The sequence below is a fragment of the Euleptes europaea genome, chromosome 1, assembly GCF_029931775.1.
Source record: "Euleptes europaea isolate rEulEur1 chromosome 1, rEulEur1.hap1, whole genome shotgun sequence".
Taxonomy (NCBI): Eukaryota; Metazoa; Chordata; class Lepidosauria; order Squamata; family Sphaerodactylidae; genus Euleptes; species Euleptes europaea.
Window position 1 is genome coordinate 20,826,052 of NC_079312.1, and position 20,047 is coordinate 20,846,098.

The 20,047-nt window shown below is 42.4% G+C and overlaps 1 protein-coding gene across 1 annotated transcript; it reads right to left on the reverse strand.

Moving 5' to 3' along the window:
* Positions 1-1,217: 1,217 nt before the first annotated feature.
* LOC130473263 (vomeronasal type-2 receptor 26-like) lies at positions 1,218-18,211 on the reverse strand. The gene is made up of 7 exons (XM_056844790.1): positions 17,901-18,211; positions 10,898-11,189; positions 9,334-10,146; positions 8,214-8,441; positions 6,552-6,678; positions 5,222-5,830; positions 1,218-1,558 (listed from the first exon to the last, which is right to left on the reverse strand). Exons 1-7 carry the CDS (start codon positions 18,209-18,211, stop codon positions 1,218-1,220), a joined length of 2,721 nt encoding a protein of 906 aa, XP_056700768.1.
* Positions 18,212-20,047: the final 1,836 nt, after the last annotated feature.

A 20,047-nucleotide genomic window follows, 5' to 3' on the forward strand; every position in this document is an offset into this window, starting at 1 on the left:
CCCCATCTAAATATTGGAGACCCCCAGCATTCCCTGTAACACAGTGGCCAAATCTTTTCTGCCCAGGAATGGCCACAGCTGGCTGATCAATTGAAGCTGGTAAAAGGCACTCTTGGCCTCAGCTGCCACCTGCTTATCCAGCAGTAGGACTGGGTCGAAGAGCACCCCAGGCTACGAACCTGCATATTCATGTCTACATTATCGTGCTCATCCAGTGCCCTTGAAAAGACTGGGGGGGGGGGCTGTTTAGTCTTGTTCAAGAGTTCCAAAAGCTCTTGTGAAATCTCATGCCAGTTCCAAACAGAAGAGGGCTTATGGCATTGTCCGTGTAGCAAAACCTTTATACGTTTTGTTAAACGTGGAAAGTTACAAGCATTTCCTTTGTTTGTTTATTTAAAACATTTTAATGCCGCCTTTTGATATCCTATCAGGGTTCCCAAGAGACCAATTATAACGTTCTCTGTTTGGAATGTAACAGGATAGCAGTTGTAAGTTATTTGGAATCAGTTCCAATGTATGGGTTCTGTGCAGAGGCAATACCATCTAGCTAGGAAGAAGGTTGTCGGTATGATTCAGAGTTTGCATCTTTTATAAATAGGAAGGGTAACATAGTATATTATGGACACAATTTTCTGTCAAGTCACAGCTGACTTATAGCTACCCCATAGGGTTTTCAAGGAAACATTTAGAAGTGGCTTTCCCCTGTCTGCCTCTGTGTCACAAGGCTAGTATCCCTTGGAGGTCTCCCATCCAAATACTAACCAGGATTGATCCAGCTCAGAATTTTGAGATCTGACAAGGTAAGACTTGCCTGGGATATTCAGGTCAGGGCTATGGAGACACAGAAGAGTTTATTTACATGCTCCCAAACAAATGAACAGAAAAATCCAGGCATTGTGAAACTATTCAATTAAGACTTTTTCAATGACTGACAAAGCAATACCGTCAACATATTAAACCATATTTAACCAACTCTGTTAAGAATCAGGTAGTGATATAAACATACGTGTAAAGCATTAAAGCAAAATGGCCTATAGCTATCTAATGTCATTATACATTGCCATCATTATGCTTAACTAGTTTCTTTCCTAATGTATGTGAAAGTAGGAAGGGTTTGATCTAATAAAAAGTTAGGGGAGTAAATGCTCGAGACAAGAACATCGGATTCATAACGGTGTGGACACAGATTACATATGTTTAAAAGAATGTACTCAAAATCAGATCCCACCTTTCCCTTTCAGCATTAGGTGTTCCTTTGTATTCAGATGAGGCCTCAGTATAGGAATGTAGCATTTGGGAAGAAAGATGCAGCCCAGTAAGCCCAAACCTGAGGCCAAGATGGAGATGACCTGTACAGCCACCATGTATTTCCCCTTGGTGCTCAGGTAGGTGGGCACAAAGGACACCCAAACACTGCAGAACACCAACATGCTGAAGGTGATCAGCTTGGCTTCATTGAAGGTCCCAGGCAACTTCCTGGCTAGGAAAGCCACCATGAAGGAGACAGCGGCCAGGAAGCCCATGTAGCCGAGGGCAGCATAAAACATGGAGACAGACCCTTCGTTATATTGCAGGACGATCTGTCCAGGCTGGGAGTACATGTCAGGCTCTGGGAAAGGTGGAGAGATGCCCAGCCAGAGAGTGCAGATGCCCACTTGAATGCTGGAACAAGAATAGACTATGGAGTTGGCCAAGCTCTTCCCCAGCCATTTCCTCATCCTGCTGCCTGGCTTTGAGGCCATAGTGATTTTTTTAAACACATCACCAGCCCCACAGTGGGATTCTTTCATTTTCACATAACCGAGTAGCCATTTTAGAACCACAGCGGAGAACCTGATTTCACATGCCTGCTCACACTGACCAGTGATTCCACCCAAAATGACCCAAACGGAAAGCATTCAGCCCTCAAACAAGAAGAGAAACCATACTCTTCTCTAGAAGCATGTATTTATTTAGGTTAATCACCCAGACTATCCCAAAGGCTGGGAGAAAGGGAGAAATTATAAATTTAAAACATCAGCAGTGCTACTCTAAGCCGACTTTCCCCATTGAATAGATTTGAGTCTATGAGCAAATCTGTTAAGGATTGCTCTGAAACTCATGCTGAGGCACCCCCTGTAGAGGAGACCTGGTCTCGCCACCGCAAGGCCGGTTCTTCTTTTGGGTCACAAGTGCCAAAACAAACCACCCACTGTGTTTAGGCGTCTCTCCTGAACCCAGTGAAAGTAGGCTGCCACCAGCTCTCAGTTCCAAAGGCTAGCTTTCCCTGGTAAGAGTTGAGAGCGACTCTTCCCAGCTAGTTCCCAAAATCAAAAGGTAACACCGACCCTGCAGAGTAAGAGGCTCTGCCAGGAGAGGGCTACTCTTGCAAAATAACACATACTTGGTAGGTGGTCTAAAACACAAGAAAAGGCACTGTGGATTTAGCCTTGAGATCCCACAAACGTTACAAGACACGCCAATACAGGCTTAAGAATTTATTTAAAGACTGTGCTCGTTACAGAAAGAGAAATGTTCGTGGACAATTAGCAACAAAACAAGAAAACTTAGCATCCTCTAACTTCACAGTAAGTTCTTAGGTTCAGGCAACTGGTAAAGCTTTAAAGTAGGTTGCAAAAGACAAAGATTGCTGTTCACAAAGTTTACCAGAGTTTCCAAAGCATCGTTGCTTTCAGCATGTGGGGATTGTCTTGCAGAGTTTCCCCCTAGGGCAAAAGAATCACAAATTGGTGATGAAAGCTTAGGACACGCCAGCGCGTCCCAAACGCCATAGTTTTTGGATCAGCAAAGGTCCATTTTTATCCCCTCACTCTCAGAAGTCAATGGCCAATTAACCAATGAGAGTGCCAGGAAATCAATAAACCTGTACATTAATTGTCATGTCATCTCTACCCCCTCGATGTCAGAGATGATTTTGCATTTCTGCAGCAATGCAAAACACCTGGTCTTTCTTGGGGCTCTAGAGATAACAATTAGCTGACAAAGTTGTCACCTTGGAAACAGATAGCCGTTTATGGCCCAACAATCAGGGAGTATGGGTTTGAAGTGGAGACAGCTGGATTTGGGGGGCCTACAGGTCACATTCCCCAAATCGAAAGTAACTTCTCACTGAGATGAATTGTAGGAGGGCTGGGTTCTATCTTCAGCCCTGAGAGGTTGATATTAAAACATAGAAGGCCTCAGCCTGAACCAGTGTTTTGTAACAAAAGAAAAAGTATGGATACTTTTACTTTACACCCCCCTGTATAATTTTTCTAAACATTTAGATTGTCTGTGGAGCCTTTGCAGTTTCTTCTGACAGATGTGCACTTTCTATCTAATACAGTTGCTCCTGGATAATTCTGTTTTGTCATTTTAAATATTGTGTGAGTTTTCATTTTAGATTTATGTAAGCTGCTCTTTGGAGCCAATGGATTAAAATAAAATCCAGGATATAAATATTTTAAATAAATAAATATGATTGTTCCCAACTCCATTTTCCAGTTGCCAATGCCATAGTCCTCCACTTGGGAAGGGGCCGTGGCTCAGTGGTAGAGCATCTGCTTGGCATGCAGAAGGTCCCAGGTTCTATCCCCGGCATCTCCAGTTAAAGCACTGGTTCCCAACCAGGGGTCCGTGGACCCCCAGGGGTCCGCGAGAACTAAATTAAGGTCCCCGAAACAAAGTTATAAACCCATAATAAATTAATATTTTCAATTAAAAGTTCTCTATTATAAATATATATATTCAAATATTATTCTAAGTTTAATGTTTAACTAACAGTCATGATTAAAGTTTATTTTCAAATTCTCAGAATTTTTCTTTTGAACCTTGGGGTTCCTGCACCGAACAAAAAAGTCCTAGTGGTCCCTGGTCAAAAAAGGTTGGGAACCACTGAGTTAAAGGGACTAGGCAGGTAGGTGATGTGAAGGACCTCTGCCTGAGACCCTGGAGAGACACTGCCGGTCTGACTTTGATGGACCTCGGGTCTGATTCAGTATAAGGCAGCTTCATGTGTTCAACGGGCTGTATTAAAGAGAATGAAATGAATATTGAAAAAAGTAGACAAGCAAAATTTTACAAGCTGATTGAGAAGCATGAAAAAGAAATTAAAGCTGATAATCAGTAGCCTAGGAATTTTTTAATAACACACTTCAGGGTGTGTGTGTGTGCGTTGATCTGAAGTCTCTCCGATATTTCTCACAGACGCTACTGTTGATTCAGCAGGAAGCTGTCCAGCGGGGAACTGTCCATCAGCACTATCTGAAAGCACAGAGGGGAGAGGGGAAGGGGGAGAAGAGAGGAGCTGTTCCTCTGTAGAGGTTCATGATGCTGAAGCCCCTTTGTCTACCACTAACCCAGCATCCACCTTCTCCCCCTCCCCCCAGCCTGGTGTGTTTGTAGAACATGTGAGATTGTGGCACCCACTTTATGTGACTTGTTAGTTTGCAGTTTGTCTAGGTGTTCTAGGACTTCCGGCCTTGTTACCACTATTTGCCCCTGTTCCTCATTTTCCCCTCCCCAAAACATCTGTTCAGGAGAAGGAATCTGCTATCAGACTCCTCAAGAACAGCCAAGAGATTATGTTGTCCTCTACAGCTCTAGTTTCAGCTGTGACTTGATGGAGCTTTCTACCACCAGAAGAATACCCATGAATACATAAGAACACATGAAGTTGCCTTATCCTGAATCTGACCATTGGTCCATCAGGGTCAGTATTGCTTACTCAGACTGGCAACACATTTCTATGGTCTGAGGCACAGGTCTTTCCCATTGTCTAGGACCTGATCCCTTAAACTGGAGATGTTGGGGATTGAACCTGTGACATTCAACATTGCATGCAGATGCTCTACCACTGAGCCACACCTCCCCTCAAAATATCAGAGTCTCATATTTGTAGATGTAAATTCACTTCTGCATTCACATGCTCATCCACTCTCTTTAAAGAAGCTATTATGTTTCATCATTAGGTGTTCCTTTGTATTCAGATGAGGCCTCAGTATAAGAATGTAGCATTTGGGAAGAAAGATGCACCCCAGTAAGCCCAAACTGGAGGCCAAGATGGAGAAAACCTGCACAGCAACCGTGTATTTCCCCTTGGTGCTCAGGTAGGTGGGCACAAAGGACATCCAAACACTGCAGAACACCAACATGCTGAAGGTGATCAGCTTGGCTTCATTGAAGGCCCCAGGCAGCTTTCTGGCCAGAAAAGCCACCATGAAGGAGACAGCAGCCAGGAAGCCCATGTAGCCGAGGGCAGCGTAAAACATGGTGGCAGACCCTTCGTTACATTGCAGGATGATCTGTCCGAGCTGGGAGTGCATGTCAGCCTCTGGGAAGGGGGGAGAGATACCCAACCAGAAAGTGCAGATGCCCACTTGAATACCGGAACAGGAAAAGACAATGGAGTTTGCCAAGCTCTTCCCCAGCCATTTCCTCATCCTACTGCCTGGCTGTGAGGCCATGAAAGCCACCACCACAGTGACAGTCTTGGCCAACACAGAGGAGATGGCAACGGAGAAGATGATGCTGAAGACAGTTTGTCGGAGAAGGCAGGTCTCCTTCCCAGGCTGACCAATGAAGAGAAAAGAGGAGAGAAATGAAAGCAGGAGGGAGATGAGGAGAACGTAGGAGAGGTCCCGATTGTTGGCTTTGACAATTGGAGTTTCTAAGTATTTAATGAAGATTCCCAAAACAAAACTTGTGATTAGAGTGAAGGAAAGAATAAAGAAATTTAGGATGATCCCCAAAGGTTCTTCATAGGACAGGAAGGTTATGCGCTTGGGGACACATTGATCTCGGATCTTATTTGGATGCTGATCTTCTGGACATTTATCGCAATGACTTGCATCTGAAAAGAACATATTAATTTCAGTATTATTGCATCTGCTTTACAACCATTAATTGAGAATATGTATCTGGAAGTGCATGCTTACATATTTGGAAAGCAGGAGAAGATGGAGAGGAGGGAGAGATCAGGCAGTAACAGCACGGAATAGGGATGGAGTTGGGCCACTTTCAGAGTCAGATTGCACTCCTTCATTGAGGAAGGTGCTGGGCTTAATGCTTAGCATTACCAGCCAAAACTATCTCAGACCTCTGGTAGAGCCCTCAGATTCTGGCCAATGAATGCCCAGCAAATTGTGGAAAGTTCTGGCCAATGGATTCAAAAGTCTCCCTTGGCATAAGGCTCTTTGTACGTGGTCCTGACTGCAGTGAAATGACTGGTAAGGTGAGCCAAAGAGGAGGAAGAAGAAGAGTTGGTTTTTATATGCCGATTTTCTCTACCCTTTAAGGAGAATCAAACCGGCTTAGAATCTCCTTCCCTTCCTTTCCCCACAACAGACACCTTGTGAGGTAGGTGAGGCTGAGAGAGCTCTAAGAGACTTTGACTAGCCCAAGGTTACCCAGCTTGCTTCATGTGGAGGAGTGGGGAAACCAACCCGGTTCTCCAGATTAGAGTCCACTGCTCCTAACTACTACACCATGCTGGCTGTAGAAACTGAGGCTGGTAGGAGGCATCATTTTTTTCCCTCCCCCTCCCTCATATGAGGCTGTCATATATGACAAACCTTCCCGAGTGGAGACTGTCCCTTCCGCACATGGAAGACAATCATAGCAGCAGAGAGGCTCTCCTTCCTTAATCGCCTTGGCGTATCCAGGTGGACAGCTCTTGGTGCACCTAGAACGAGGCAGGGTCTAAGCATAAAGAAAATGAATGTCAAGGAAAATGCTTTGTTATGTGTGTGAGCTCTACAGAAAGGAGTTATCTGGTTGGACATGATTCAACAGGACCACCAGTGTAGTATGTACAACTGTATTGTCGATTCACAGTTTCATGACAGAGATACTCCTTTCCTGCATGTGCTCTGGCTGTTGTTCAGTAGCAGGGAAAAGGGTGGAGGCCTTATCAGAAAGGCCTGAAGGGCAAGATGCCAGAGACATTAGAAGTAGTGGCTTCAAATGTTCACATAAGGAGCCTGTGCGGAGGGATTTGAGATGGTGTTGGTACATGGTTGGGAGAACCTGACCCCTTGTAGGGGAAGAAATCCTGGCAAAGTGCTGGGAGATGGGTCTGGACCTGCACGATATGCTTGCTTGCTCCTCAGATGGGCTGGGGCACTGGCCAGGGATGACAGACTGCCAACCTGCTCCAAGAAGAACTGTGATCAACAGAAGGAAAAAGAGCCAGGTGAAATAGATCCCTTTTGAGCTAAGATGCTATAGGACAACTCAGGGAAGCATCCAGGCAACGACCAAAGTCTAACAAGGATGCGCAAGGGAAGGCTGACTGCACCATCCTGACAATCACCACAAATAAGACCTGCTGTTGACCACCCTCCCAATATGTATTCCATCATGCTTTGCCCTGCCATTCTTATTCCTTGGGTTATTAGATGGTACACGTTGACAGAAAGAATCTCAATATGTGAGCAAATTTGAAACAGAACAAGAGCAAGTTAAAGTATGCATGATTAAATGGATGAAAATTTTTAAGAGAGAGGTAACAATGCAGCAATGGGAAAGACTATGGACCAAGTCAATTAAATTTACTGCCAGTAATAATTTGCGAAAAAACTGGTATTAACAATTCTTCAGATGGTATATCACACCAATGGACATTAAAAAGATAGCTAAAACATATGATTGCTGCTGCTGGAAATGTAAAGATAAAGACAGAACTTAGTTTCATTTGTGGTGGACTTATAGATAAATGTGGTGGACTTATAGATAAAGATAAATTTAAAGTATAAACATAGACTCAGTAATGTTTAAATAACTATCATAACAATAGAACAATGTTCATGTAAACTGACTCCTGAAGTAAGTGCAAAATGTATGAATGGAAGTGTATGTATGTTTTTGTTTGTTATCTTTTCTTTTGAAAATGTCAATAAAATATCTTTAAAAAAGAAAGAATCTCAATAGTGTATCACATGTAGGAACTGACATCTGATTGTGTATGTTTGTGTGTCTAACATGCCATAAAGTCGCAGCTGACTCATGGCAACCCAGTAGGATTTTCAAGCCAAGAGGCTAACAGAGGGGGTTTGCCATTGCCTTCCTCTGCATAACAACCCTGGTATTCCTTAGTATTCAATCCGAGTACTAATCAGGGCCGACCATGCTTAGCTTCTGAGATCTGATGAGGCTAGTCTGGGCCCATCCAAATGAGAGCGACAATTGATTGCAGCTATTAATGTCAATGAAATGAAAACCATTTTCTTCCCCACCTCATTAAACCATCTGGGCCACACAATGACATCTTGATCGATGGTGAACGTGATCTCTGCAGATGTTTGTCTCTCTACTCTGCCAACGTTAATTCGAACAATTGACCGATTGGGTTTCACCATCCAGTTCACAATATCAAAGTTGACGGCCATGTCTCCATTCTTGTCAAAAGAGACTCCTTCCATGGAATGATTAAAAAACTGGAAGTTTCTGAGGAAAGGATGAAGCTAGAATTACATAGAAAACACCAGCATTTAGAAACACAGGAAGCCGTATTGGATATTTCAGCCTTCCTCATTCAGAGCCTCCCGTCTCCTGTGATCCTGGGCCAGTGTTTGGGGCCTCCAGAATCACAGTGGCCTTTTCACACTGACAATGTGAATCTGTAGAAATAGAAACTTGGTTTTGCATCATAAAGAGAATTGTTCAAGCAGGGGCCACTGTTAGCATGGGGCCAAGTGAGGCACAGTGCTTCTAGCCAAAGATTTGGGACAGCAACGAGAGGCAGCAAATAGTCATTTATAATGGTCACTGCAGTTCTACAGCATTTGGGATGGGAGGACCATTTTGAATTTTGTCTGTGAGAAAAATCTGCTGGATGTAGTCATAGTACTATTTGTCCTGGCATAAGTAAATGTGGTTGGGAGGGAAGGTATGTGACTCTGGTGACAATGTAGAACACATATCGTTCCACAGCCTCCATTATACCCTATATGGATGATCTTGCTATCCTTATGCCTAAAGCACTTGGGTATGGCCTCTGTGCCTTCTTCTAAGGGTACTACCATTCTGAAAACCTCTCTAATCCTTTGAAACAAAGTGGACACATGTGCAGATGTGCCTATGTACTTGTTTATATGAAATATTCCTTGAATCCTAAGATGTTTAGGTCAGGAGCTGCTACCTCTGTATGTTCCCTGCACACCTACAATTCCAATACACCTCATCCAGTGGAGGGTGGGTCTCAGGGCATTCCTCAGGCTGAGCTGCATCAGGATCATCTGTGCCTTGGTAATGTGCTAAATTTCATTTTGCCTCTATATGTAAAATCTTCCCAGAGTATGAATATGTAATTGAACACTTGACAGAAAGTCTCAGAGACCACAAGAGATGAAATACCTGCCATGGCTTCATCTTCTGAAGTCTCAGCCAGCCTCTACTCGACCTCCGATTAGATCTGGACAAGTAGGCCGCATTCAAGGCAAGTGCCACCACCTGGATCGAGTTGTAAATGCTGTAGCTGTCTTGAGACAGGATACTTTCTAGCTCATCCTGAGATGGTGGCTCCCATTCCTCTTTCTCTCTGCATCTTTCCCCACCTTTCACAGACAACCCATGATTTGAATATGAACAATGAAATGCTCCCTCCCCAATTTTATTGAGAGTCAAAAGAAAGGAATTCCAATTGTCATATTTGGTCTTTGTGTTTGCATGGATCAAAAAGGAAAAAGAACCATGGATGTGCTGGAGATCAAAATATTTGAAAAAGCCCCTCAAGCTGAGGTCATGCAAGACTACTGTGATCCAAACTTTCCCCACAATGGATTTTTTTGCTCTTTCAGTATATTTGATCATCAATCCCAGCATGATCATGGTGTGGGAGTCCCCATAGTAAACAGCTACATTTGACTTTCTTTGCATGAAAAATGAAGACTTCCGGAAACTTAACACCTTGCGTTTGTCATTCAATTCTGGAATGCTTTCCATGAAGGCAATGCAAATCCCACTCCTGATTATCAGAGGGGTCAAAGTCCTCAGGAATTGTTCTCCTTTGTCACTGTCTGGAGCAAGGAGACCGATCCAAGTCCACCTGAAATGCAGCAGCATCTTCACAATCCCCATGAAATAGGAGTCATGCTTTCGATCCAACTGGTAGAAAAAAGGCACCTGAGTTTCATCTCTGAGCACCTGATTAACAAAACCATAGCTGATCTACCAGGGAAAGGAAGAGACTGGTGTTGTTCTTGTAGTTGAGGACAAAACTGACATTTTTGTTAATATACAATCATTAATAATGATCAAAATGCTCATCACTGTGATGTAAATGTGGACGTTGGTTCTGCCTCAGAGGCACATTACGGTTCCTGTGAAGTGTGTGTGTGTGTGTGTGGGGGAGGAACTAGGCTACCTTATATCTCAAAAGTTAAAGGGGTTGACTTGCGGACACTGCTGGAAGGGAGTGAAACCTAATCCACCTTCCCACTCGATCAGTCATAAAAGGCAGGACATGTTCATGGAGGAAAGGGGTATTCATGGCTACTAGTTGAAGTGGATACTAGTCATGATGCATACCTATTCTCTCCAGGATAAGAGGAACATGTCGAATATATTAGGTGCTGTGGAACGCAGGCAGGATAGTGCTGCTGCAGTCGACTCGTCTTGTTTGGGGGCTTCCTAGAGATACCTGGTTGGCCACTGTGTGAACAGACTGCTGGAGTTGATGGGCCTTGGTCTGATCCAGCAGGGCCTTTGTTATGTTCTTATGTTGAGATATGCAGATGGCACCACATTACTGACAGAAAACAGTGAAGACTTGAAATGACAGATGGCCATCTAGAATCAGCATTGTTGACAGATGGCCATCTAGCCAAAATAATTTTCTGTGTCTAGAATCTCTCTGTGGTACTCAATACCTCTCTGGAATGGAAATAGACTCAGCCCACACATTCCTTTCAATTCATACCTGAGGTATTTTGTAGATGCTTACAATGGTTGAAATCTGGTGGGAGGTTACAGAATCGCCCCTCTCAAGAACAGCCAAGATATTATTTTGTCTTCCGCACCTGTAGTTTGGAACATGCATCTGTCCACCTGAGAGCAGGTCTACCACTCCATCATAAGTCATTTTTGCATTGGAATAGCTCTCATAGATGTTGTACCCCAGAGTGATGTTGGGTAGGAGCCTGGGTTGTTTACTGATTTTCTCAATAGCAAACATGAAGGGCAGAAGGTCTGAATACATCAGCTCCTGTATGCTGCAACATAATATATATAGTTACATTTAATCTGGTGTTCAGTGTTGACGTGCTTAAAACGTGTTTCTTTTGCATTAAGGGCCTTTGCAGGGCCTTTACTTATTCTGCTTATGAGTAAGTAAAATAAGAAATAGATTTAACAATGGTTGCAATTTGTGAGGTTTTCTGATTATAGACAGTTTAGTCTTTCTTTGTATCAATGTTGGAACATAGCAATGTACTTAATTTTTTTTGCTTTCAAGTAACAGCTGATTTAGGATTTACAGCTGACAGGGTTTTTAAGGCAAGGGGTGTTCAGTGGTGGTCTGCCATTACCTGCCTCTGCATCACGCCCCTGGTATTCCTTGGAGGTCTCCCATCCAAATACCGGCCAGGGCCGACCCTGCTTAGTTTCTGAGATTTGACGAGATCAGGCTAGCCTGGGGCTATCCACATCATGTTGGCAGCGTACTACACTGGGCCATATCCAGAGTGCAGCCAACGCATGCACACCTCATCTGGAGCACTGATTTATACCTCCAAAGGTGGTTGTTTTTTTAGGTACTAAATTTTATATCTGTGACACTGAGGCTTTTATTTTGAAAAACGAGAGCATATTTCTCATTAAACAGCAAAAATGTTTCATTAAAAATGGAGGATTGGAAGTTGGTGCCTTCTAAAAATAAAGGTGCCCCAAACGCCATTCATCTGATTTGCTCAGCTCTGCCCGCCCCATATCCCTCTAGCTTTTTCACTCTTTGTTATGGTCAAATTATCATGAGAACAAAACTCCCTTCATCTGCTAAGACAGGCCAGGTACTTCAAGGAGGCTAGAGACAGTTTGAGGAAGAGCTGTTATATTTTAGGAAGCTGCTCATTGTATGCAGACAAACGTTTTGCAAAACAGTATTCAGCTAGACGGTCACATAAAGCAAAATCCACACACACAAAAAGGTGCCTAGCAACTGGATGGAATAAGTTTCCATTTGTAATGAAAAAACCTTGATTTTCCATCTGTTTTAAACCCCACGGGGAAACGAGACAGTCCCACCCAGCAAAGAAGGTTGGTTATTGCCCTGACCCTACAATAATCTACTGTGGCTCTCACTTCCATCTTCAGCCGTACAAGAGACAGTTGAGGAGGTACTGAATAAGGGGTCTGGAGACAGATCAAACATCCCTGGTACCTCCAGGGGGCCAGTTGCTAAATCTTAGCACAGGAGTTCCAGTTTGCAATAATAATGGGGAGGGGCCATGGCTTAGTGTTAGAGCATCAGGTCCCAGATTCAGTCCCCGTCCTCTCTAGTTTAAAGGGTCCGGTAGTAGTTGGTATGAAAGACTTATGCCTGAGACCCTGGATGGACTAGTGGTCTTATTCGGCAGCTGCATATGTTCATATGAAAATATTATTTCAAACACCCATGGATCCCTGCAGAATAGGAAAGGCTTCCTTTCTGTAAGAGAACAGTGGGAAATATTTTCAGTGATCATTGCCTGAGCATTCTGAAGGCTGTCCTCTGCCTACTTGACACTATATTCCTTGGATATTTATTTATATATGTATTGCACCAGTCCACCCTCCACTGGCTTCTATCCATGGATCTATCACACTTTTCATCCAGGGATCCCAGAGGGCATACTTTGCAGTCTCCCTCTGAGCTCTGTTTGCTGGGGGCCAACCATAAGGGGAGGCTTTGCTATTAGTTCTTCCAGAGCTTATGGTCAGGCATTGAGGGACACAAAAGGCTGAACCAGAGAAACCATTGGTATGATCCACAGCACTCTTCTCCTTCTGTTCTTACGGTCCTCCATTTAGTCCTAACAACAAGCCTGTCATGGGTGAAATGAGAACAAAGAGGCTGGCTGAGATCTCCCTTGGATTTTTTTTTGAGGGGTATATCGGCCATATATACATCCCAACAGGCAAAAAGTTTGGTGAACAAATCGATGTCTGACAATTGTTCAATTAAGAAAGGAACTAGACAAGGATGTCCCCTGTCTCCATTATTATTTTTGTTGGTGTTGGAATCACTATGCTTTAAGCTAAGGAGTATGGAGGACATTCGCGGATTAAAAATAAAAAAACATGAATATAAATTGAGAGCATTCGCGGATGACCTTCTGTTAATTTTGGAGAACCCAACACAATCAATGAAGATATTGCTGGAAACTTTGGACAATTTTGGAAATGTATCGGGATTTAAAGTTAACCAAGAAAAAACAAAGACAATATTTAAGAATTTATCAGAAACAGAACAACAGGAATTTATATCATATACAGGTTGGGAGAAGGCTAATAAGGTCAAATATTTGGGAATATGGATCTCTGCAAAGAATAAAGAATTGATAACTAATAACTATCTTAAATTATGGGACAAAATAAAAACTGACATGATCATTTGGTCAAATAAAAAACTGTCACTTTTGGGACGTATATCAACAGTCCAAATGAATATTTTACCAAGGATGCTTTTCTTATTCCAAAATTTGCCTATAATATCACATGTTAAATACTTTGATACTTGGAGGAAAGATGTATTAAATTTCATCTGGCAAGGGAAAAAGCCGAGGATTGCTTATAAACATTTGGTGGACTCTAAAGTTAGAGGAGGTTTAGCATTACCCAACTTTCAACTCTATGCTGAAGCGGCCGCTTTAGTATGGCTAAAGGACTGGATGAACTTATCTAATCCGTGTTTGTTAGATCTTGAAGGTTTTAACAATATAAGTGGATGGCATGGCTATTTGTGGTATGGTAAAACTAAGATACAAGCATCATTTCGTAACCATATAATCAGGTCCTCCTTATTTCACATTTGGATGAGATATAAACATATTCTTGAACCAGTAACACCGATGTGGATATCACCCCAAGAAATGTTGACATTATGCCCACTTAGATTGGACAAATTTATTACCTACCAAGAGTTAATTAACTGGGAAGGGAAAAAAAGCTCACTAAAAGACTTTCAGTTACTTAAAGACGATTTACAATGGCTTCAATACCATCAAATTAAATCAGTATTTACACAAGATATGAAGAATGGATTTTCCAAAGAAAAATTGCCTTTTCACAGGTTGTTATTAGATAATAACAGTCAACTGATTTCTAAAATGTATAATCTTCTTTTAACAATTTATTGTGAGCAGGAAATAATCAAACCAACAATGATTAACTGGGCTCAAACTGTGGGACATGATATTGCCCTAAACAAATGGGAAAGACTATGGGTGAAAGACCTGAAAGGAATAAATGCGCAGTCAATTCGAGAAAATATCTACAAAATGATGTACAGATGGCATTTAACACCTAAGAAGATTGCAAGGATTTATAAAGTGACATCCCCCAAATGCTGGAAATGCAATAAAGAAGTCGGTTCTTTTTATCATATGTGGTGGACTTGTGACAAAGCTAAGGACTTTTGGGATATGATTTATAATGAATTAAGACTAATAGTACAAAAAAATATACCCAAAACACCAGAAATGATGCTATTAAGTATGATACCTGATGACTTGTTATTACAAAGGACTTTTTTGATTTATGCGACAACAGCTGCAAGACTGCTTTATGCAGCAAAATGGAAAGGGGCAGATACTCCTGGGAAAAAAGACTGGATTATGAAAATGTTTGAACTGGTGGAAATGGCAAAAGTTACAGCTACTCTAAATCAAAAAGACAATGTTCGATTTATGGGGGAATGGGAGGCTTGGATGAAATATTGTGAATATGAATTAGGACTGGGGGAAATGGAAGAGTACCTTTTAATCTGATCTAGATGACATTGTTAATATTAAGAAGTGTAATCAATTATATTAATAGCATATTGTGATTGAAACTTAATTGAGATATAAGAATAATTAAGATCAGACCATATCACGATGGGATAGAATACTTTATTAAGAGGCGGACGGAGGTGATGGGGAAGTTAGTAAATTTTCCTTTATTTTTTATTTTTATTTAGCACTTAAATAACTATAACAACATCACTTATGACTTACTTTTTTATATTACTTTTATTGTTGTTTGATAACATGGAAAATTTATATTATAAAAACCAATAAAATTTTCAAAAAAAAAAAAAAGATCTCCCTTGGATTTGACCATGGGTCTCTTCTGAAGTAAAGATGTTAGGAAATTGACTGGGCCAGTTTCTCTCCTTTAAAGATAAACCATGCATAAAATGATGTTTCTTTTTTTTATAAAGGGCATGGTTTTTTTATAAAGAGCATGGTTGCTCTTGTGATTGACTGGGCAGTTCTATGGGGAAAAGAGGAAATGCAGCACTGGTATTTCACATGAACACACATGAACACATGAAGCTGCCTTATACTGAATCAGACCCTGGTCCATCAAAGTCAGTCTTGTCTACTCAGACCGGCAGCGATCTAGATGATCCTAAAGAATGATCTAACCCACAAACAAAGGCTTTTGGTCCTCAACAGGCTGTCACAATTTACAATGGAGAAGGAGCTCACCAGTTGCAGCAGGTTTAGCAACAGGTTCGGCATGTGGGTTGGCTCACTGTTCATAAGACAATATGGAAACATTAGAACTCTGCTGAATCTGACCAAATGTTCATCAATTCCAGTATTGTTTCTCACAGTGGCCAATCAGACAAATGAGGGACACGGCTTTTCCAGGCTGGATCCCAGAAAACAGGGACCGTTCACGGTAAAAAGAGCATGAAAGCAGAATCAGATTGAGTAGTATTAAATCCATCAACACATCATTACTTACACAGTAAATTCAGTCGAGGGAGGCTTGGAGTAAACATGTGGCTTAAGCAAAACCTTTGCTGCTGAAGTGATGCCATTGATGGCCAAGTCACCCAACCTGAAATAATTCAGTGGGCTTTTTTGATCACTGATCAAAGTGAAGGGGCACTTTGCCTTCCAAACCCTGCAGAAGAGATGGGGCAGCAGCCCAGAGAGCAGCAGCTGCAGCAGCAGGGTCATCTTAGGCGTGCCTGCTAAAGAAGTTCCCAAATTCATCAAACTAGAAGAAGCCCAAACCCTCTTACTACACCCAGCAGTGCCGAGTCTGCACTTATACCAAGGGAACCCAGTGCTGGATTCTGATGCAAGTGGATGATACTGAATAACACGACAGCACAGCTCCCTCCACCCCGCCCAGCCCAGCTGCCCCAAATCTCAGCCCAGGTCCTCAGGAGATACTTATGCACCCGCTGTTTCAAACAATGTTCAACAAATTACCATGTGTTATTCTTGATTCTGATGTTTATACAATTGTTTTCCAAGGTGATGTTAGGAAAGGGCTCTGGAGTGTCGGTAAGAAGAGCGAATTACCATGATTTTCATGATTATCAGGGCAAGGGCCACCTCTGCAGCATCCTTGTGTACTGGTGTACCGAAGGTCTCCAGGTGATGAAGTGTGGGCTGAGACATCAAGAACGAGTTTGATGTCTAACTTGTGATGAGGCTGCAAGAACATCTTCTAGGACGTTTATGAAGGTCTATGAGACACTTCCTTTATTGACTCAATAAAGGAAGCCACAGCCTTCAATTTGCAAGATCTGAGCAAGGCTGTCAAAGACAGGACATTTTGTAGGACTTTCATTCATAGGGTCGCCATGAGTCAGAAACGACTTGACGGCCCTTAACACACACACACATGAGATACTTATCTCACCTGTGTGATCCCTCTCAATGTAGAGTTATTTCTCTGACTAGATTTAATGTTTTGCCATCTGCACTACTTGAAGGCAGATTTCGGGAAACCCCTCTGTCTGCCAGGCTTTGCCACTTTGACAAAAATTGTATTGGAATAGTCGCTCATGTCTTATTTTATTGTGGTTTCTATACAGAATCTCACAATGAATTATTAAGCCCCCTGTTGATTGATAAACAGAATGTCCCAGATTCTTTTAATGTCCCCTATTTATTGGGCCCCTTGCCCATCTTCTGGTCCATTCTTGAACCATTTCAGCCAGTTTATGTCTGGTATAAAAAAAACCCTGCAGTTTAAATCTGCAGGAAAATATGCTGGACATAAACGGGTGTAATATTGAATTGACCACAAGAGGGAGCAAAACACATATGGTAAGACCCCCCCCCCCCGCCAACAAAAAAAAGAAAGAAAGAAAGAAAGAAAGAGGAAGTTTCCCAACCCATATATGGAGACACAGAAGAGTTTATTTACATGCTCCCAAACAAATGAACAGAAAAATCCAGGCATTGTGAAACTATTCAATTAAGACTTTTTCAATGACTGACAAAGCAATACCGTCCACATATTAAACCATATTTAACCAACTCTGTTAAGAATCAGGTAGTGATATAAACATACGTGTAAAGCATTAAAGCAACATGGCCTATAGCTATCTAATGTCATTATACATTGCCATCGTTATGCTTAACTAGTTTCTTTCCTAATGTATGTGAAAGTAGGAAAGGTTTGATCTAATAAAAAGTTAGGGGAGTAAATGCTTGAGACAAGAACATCGGATTCATAACGTTGTGGACACAGATTACATATGTTTAAAAGAATGTACTCAAAATCAGATCCCACCTTTTCCTTTCAGCATTAGGTGTTCCTTTTTATTCAGATGAGGCCTCAGTATAGGAATGTAGCATTTGGGAAGAAAGATGCAGCCCAGTAAGCCCAAACGTGAGGCCAAGATGGAGAAGACCTGCACAGCAACCATGTATTTCCCCTTGGTGCTCAGGTAGGTGGGCACAAAGGACACCCAAACACTGCAAAACACCAACATGCTTAAGGTGATCAGCTTGCCTTCATTGGCCCCAGGCAGCTTCCTGGCTAGGAAAGCCACCATGAAGGAGACAGCTGCCAGGAAGCCCATGTAGCCGAGGGCAGCATAAAACATGGAGACAGACCCTTCGTTACTTTGCAGGATGATCTGTCCAGGCTGGGAGTGCATGTCAGGCTCTGGGAAAGGTGGAGAGATGTCCAGCCAGAGAGTGCAGATGCCCACTTGAATGCTGGAACAAGAATAGACTATGGAGTTGGCCAAGCTCTTCCCCAGCCATTTCCTCATCCTGCTGCCTGGCTTTGAGGCCATAGTGATTTTTTTAAACACATCACCAGCCCCACGGTGGGATTCTTTCATTTTCACATAACTGAGTAGCCATTTTAGAACCACAGCGGAGAACCTGATTTCACATGCCTGCTCACACTGACCAGTGATTCCACCCAAAATGACCCAAACGGAAAGCATTCAGCCCTCAAACAAGAAGAGAAACCATACTCTTCTCTAGAAGCATGTATTTATTTAGGTTAATCACCCAGACTATCCCAAAGGCTGGGAGAAAGGGAGAAATTATAAATTTAAAACCTCAGCAGTGCTACCCTAAGCTGACTTTCCCCATTGAATAGATTTGAGTCTATGAGCAAATCTGTTAAGGATTGCTCTGAAACTCTTGCTGAGGCACCCCCTTAGAGGAGACCTGGTCTCGCCACCGCAAGGCCGGTTCTTCTTTTGGGTCACAAGTGCCAAAACAAACCACCCACTGTGTTTAGGCGTCTCTCCTGAACCCAGTGAAAGTAGGCTGCCACCAGCTCTCAGTTCCAAAGGCTAGCTTTCCCTGGTAAGATTGAGAGCGACTCTTCCCAGCTAGTTCCCAAAATCAAAAGCTAACACCGACCCTGCAGAGTAAGAGGCTCTGCCAGGAGAGGGCTACTCTTGCAAAATAACACATACTTGGTAGGTGGCCTAAAACATAAGAAAAGGCACTGTGGATTTAACCTTGAGATCCCACAAACGTTACAAGACACGCCAATACAGGCTTCCGAATTTATTTAAAGACTGTGCTCGTTACAGAAAGAGAAATGTTCGTGGACAATTAGCAACAAAACAAGAAAACTTAGCATTCTCTAACTTCACAGTAAGTTCTTAGGTTCAGGCAACTGGCAAAGCTTTAAAGTAGGTTGCAAAAGACAAAGATTGCTGTTCACAAAGTTTACCAGAGTTTCCAAAGCATCGTTGCTTTCAGCATGTGGGGATTCAGTCTTGCAGAGTTTCACCCTAGGGCAAAAGAATCACAAATTGGTGATGAAAGCTTAGGACACGCCAGGGCGTCCCAAACGCCATAGTTTTTGGATCAGCAAAGGTCCATTTTTATCCACTCACTCTCAGAAGTCAATGGCCAATTAACCAATGAGAGTGCCAGGAAATCAATAAACCTGTAAATTAATTGTCATGTCATCTCTACCCCCTTGATGTCAGAGATGATTTTGCATTTCTGCAGCAATGCAAAACACCTGGTCTTTTTCGGGGCTCTAGAGATAACAATTAGCTGACAAAGTTGTCACCTTGGAAACAGATAGCCGTTTATGGCCCCACAATTAGGGAGTAGGAGTTTGAAGTGGAGACAGCTGGATTTGGGCGGCCCTCGGTCCCATTCCCCAAATCGAAAGTAACTTCTCACTGACATGAATTGTAGGAGGGCTGGGTTCTATCTTCAGCCCTGAGAGGTTGATATTAAAACATAGAAGGCCACAGCCCGAACCAGTGTTTTGTAACAAAAGAAAAAGTATGGATACTTTAACTTTACACCCCCCTGTATAATTTTTCTAAACATTTAGATTGTCTGTGGAGCCTTTGCAGTTTCTTCTGACAGATGTGCACTTTCTATCTAATACAGTTGCTCCTGGATAATTCTGTTTTGTCATTTTAAATATTGTGTGAGTTTTCATTTTAGATTTATGTAAGCTGCTCTTTGGAGCCAATGGATTAAAATAAAATCCAGGATATAAATATTTTAAATAAATAAATATGATTATTCCCAACTCCATTTTCCAGTTGCCAATGCCATAGTCCTCCACTTGGGGAGGGGCCGTGGCTCAGTCGTAGAGCATCTGCTTGGCATGCAGAAGGTCCCAGGTTCTATCCCCGGCA

What these genes read in the sequence shown, in the direction of transcription:
- LOC130473263 (XM_056844790.1), bottom strand. Translation starts at nt 18,211, where the DNA reads ATGGCCTCAAAGCCAGGCAGCAGGATGAGGAAATGGCTGGGGAAGAGC. An exon ending in AAGCTGATCACCTTAAGCAT is followed by an intron (nt 11,190 to 17,900) that starts GTTGGTGTTTTG and finishes ATTATGTTGCAG; the next exon opens with CATACAGGAGCTGATGTATT. An exon ending in AGAAGATGAAGCCATGGCAG is followed by an intron (nt 8,442 to 9,333) that starts GTATTTCATCTC and finishes ATGTAATTCTAG; the next exon opens with CTTCATCCTTTCCTCAGAAA.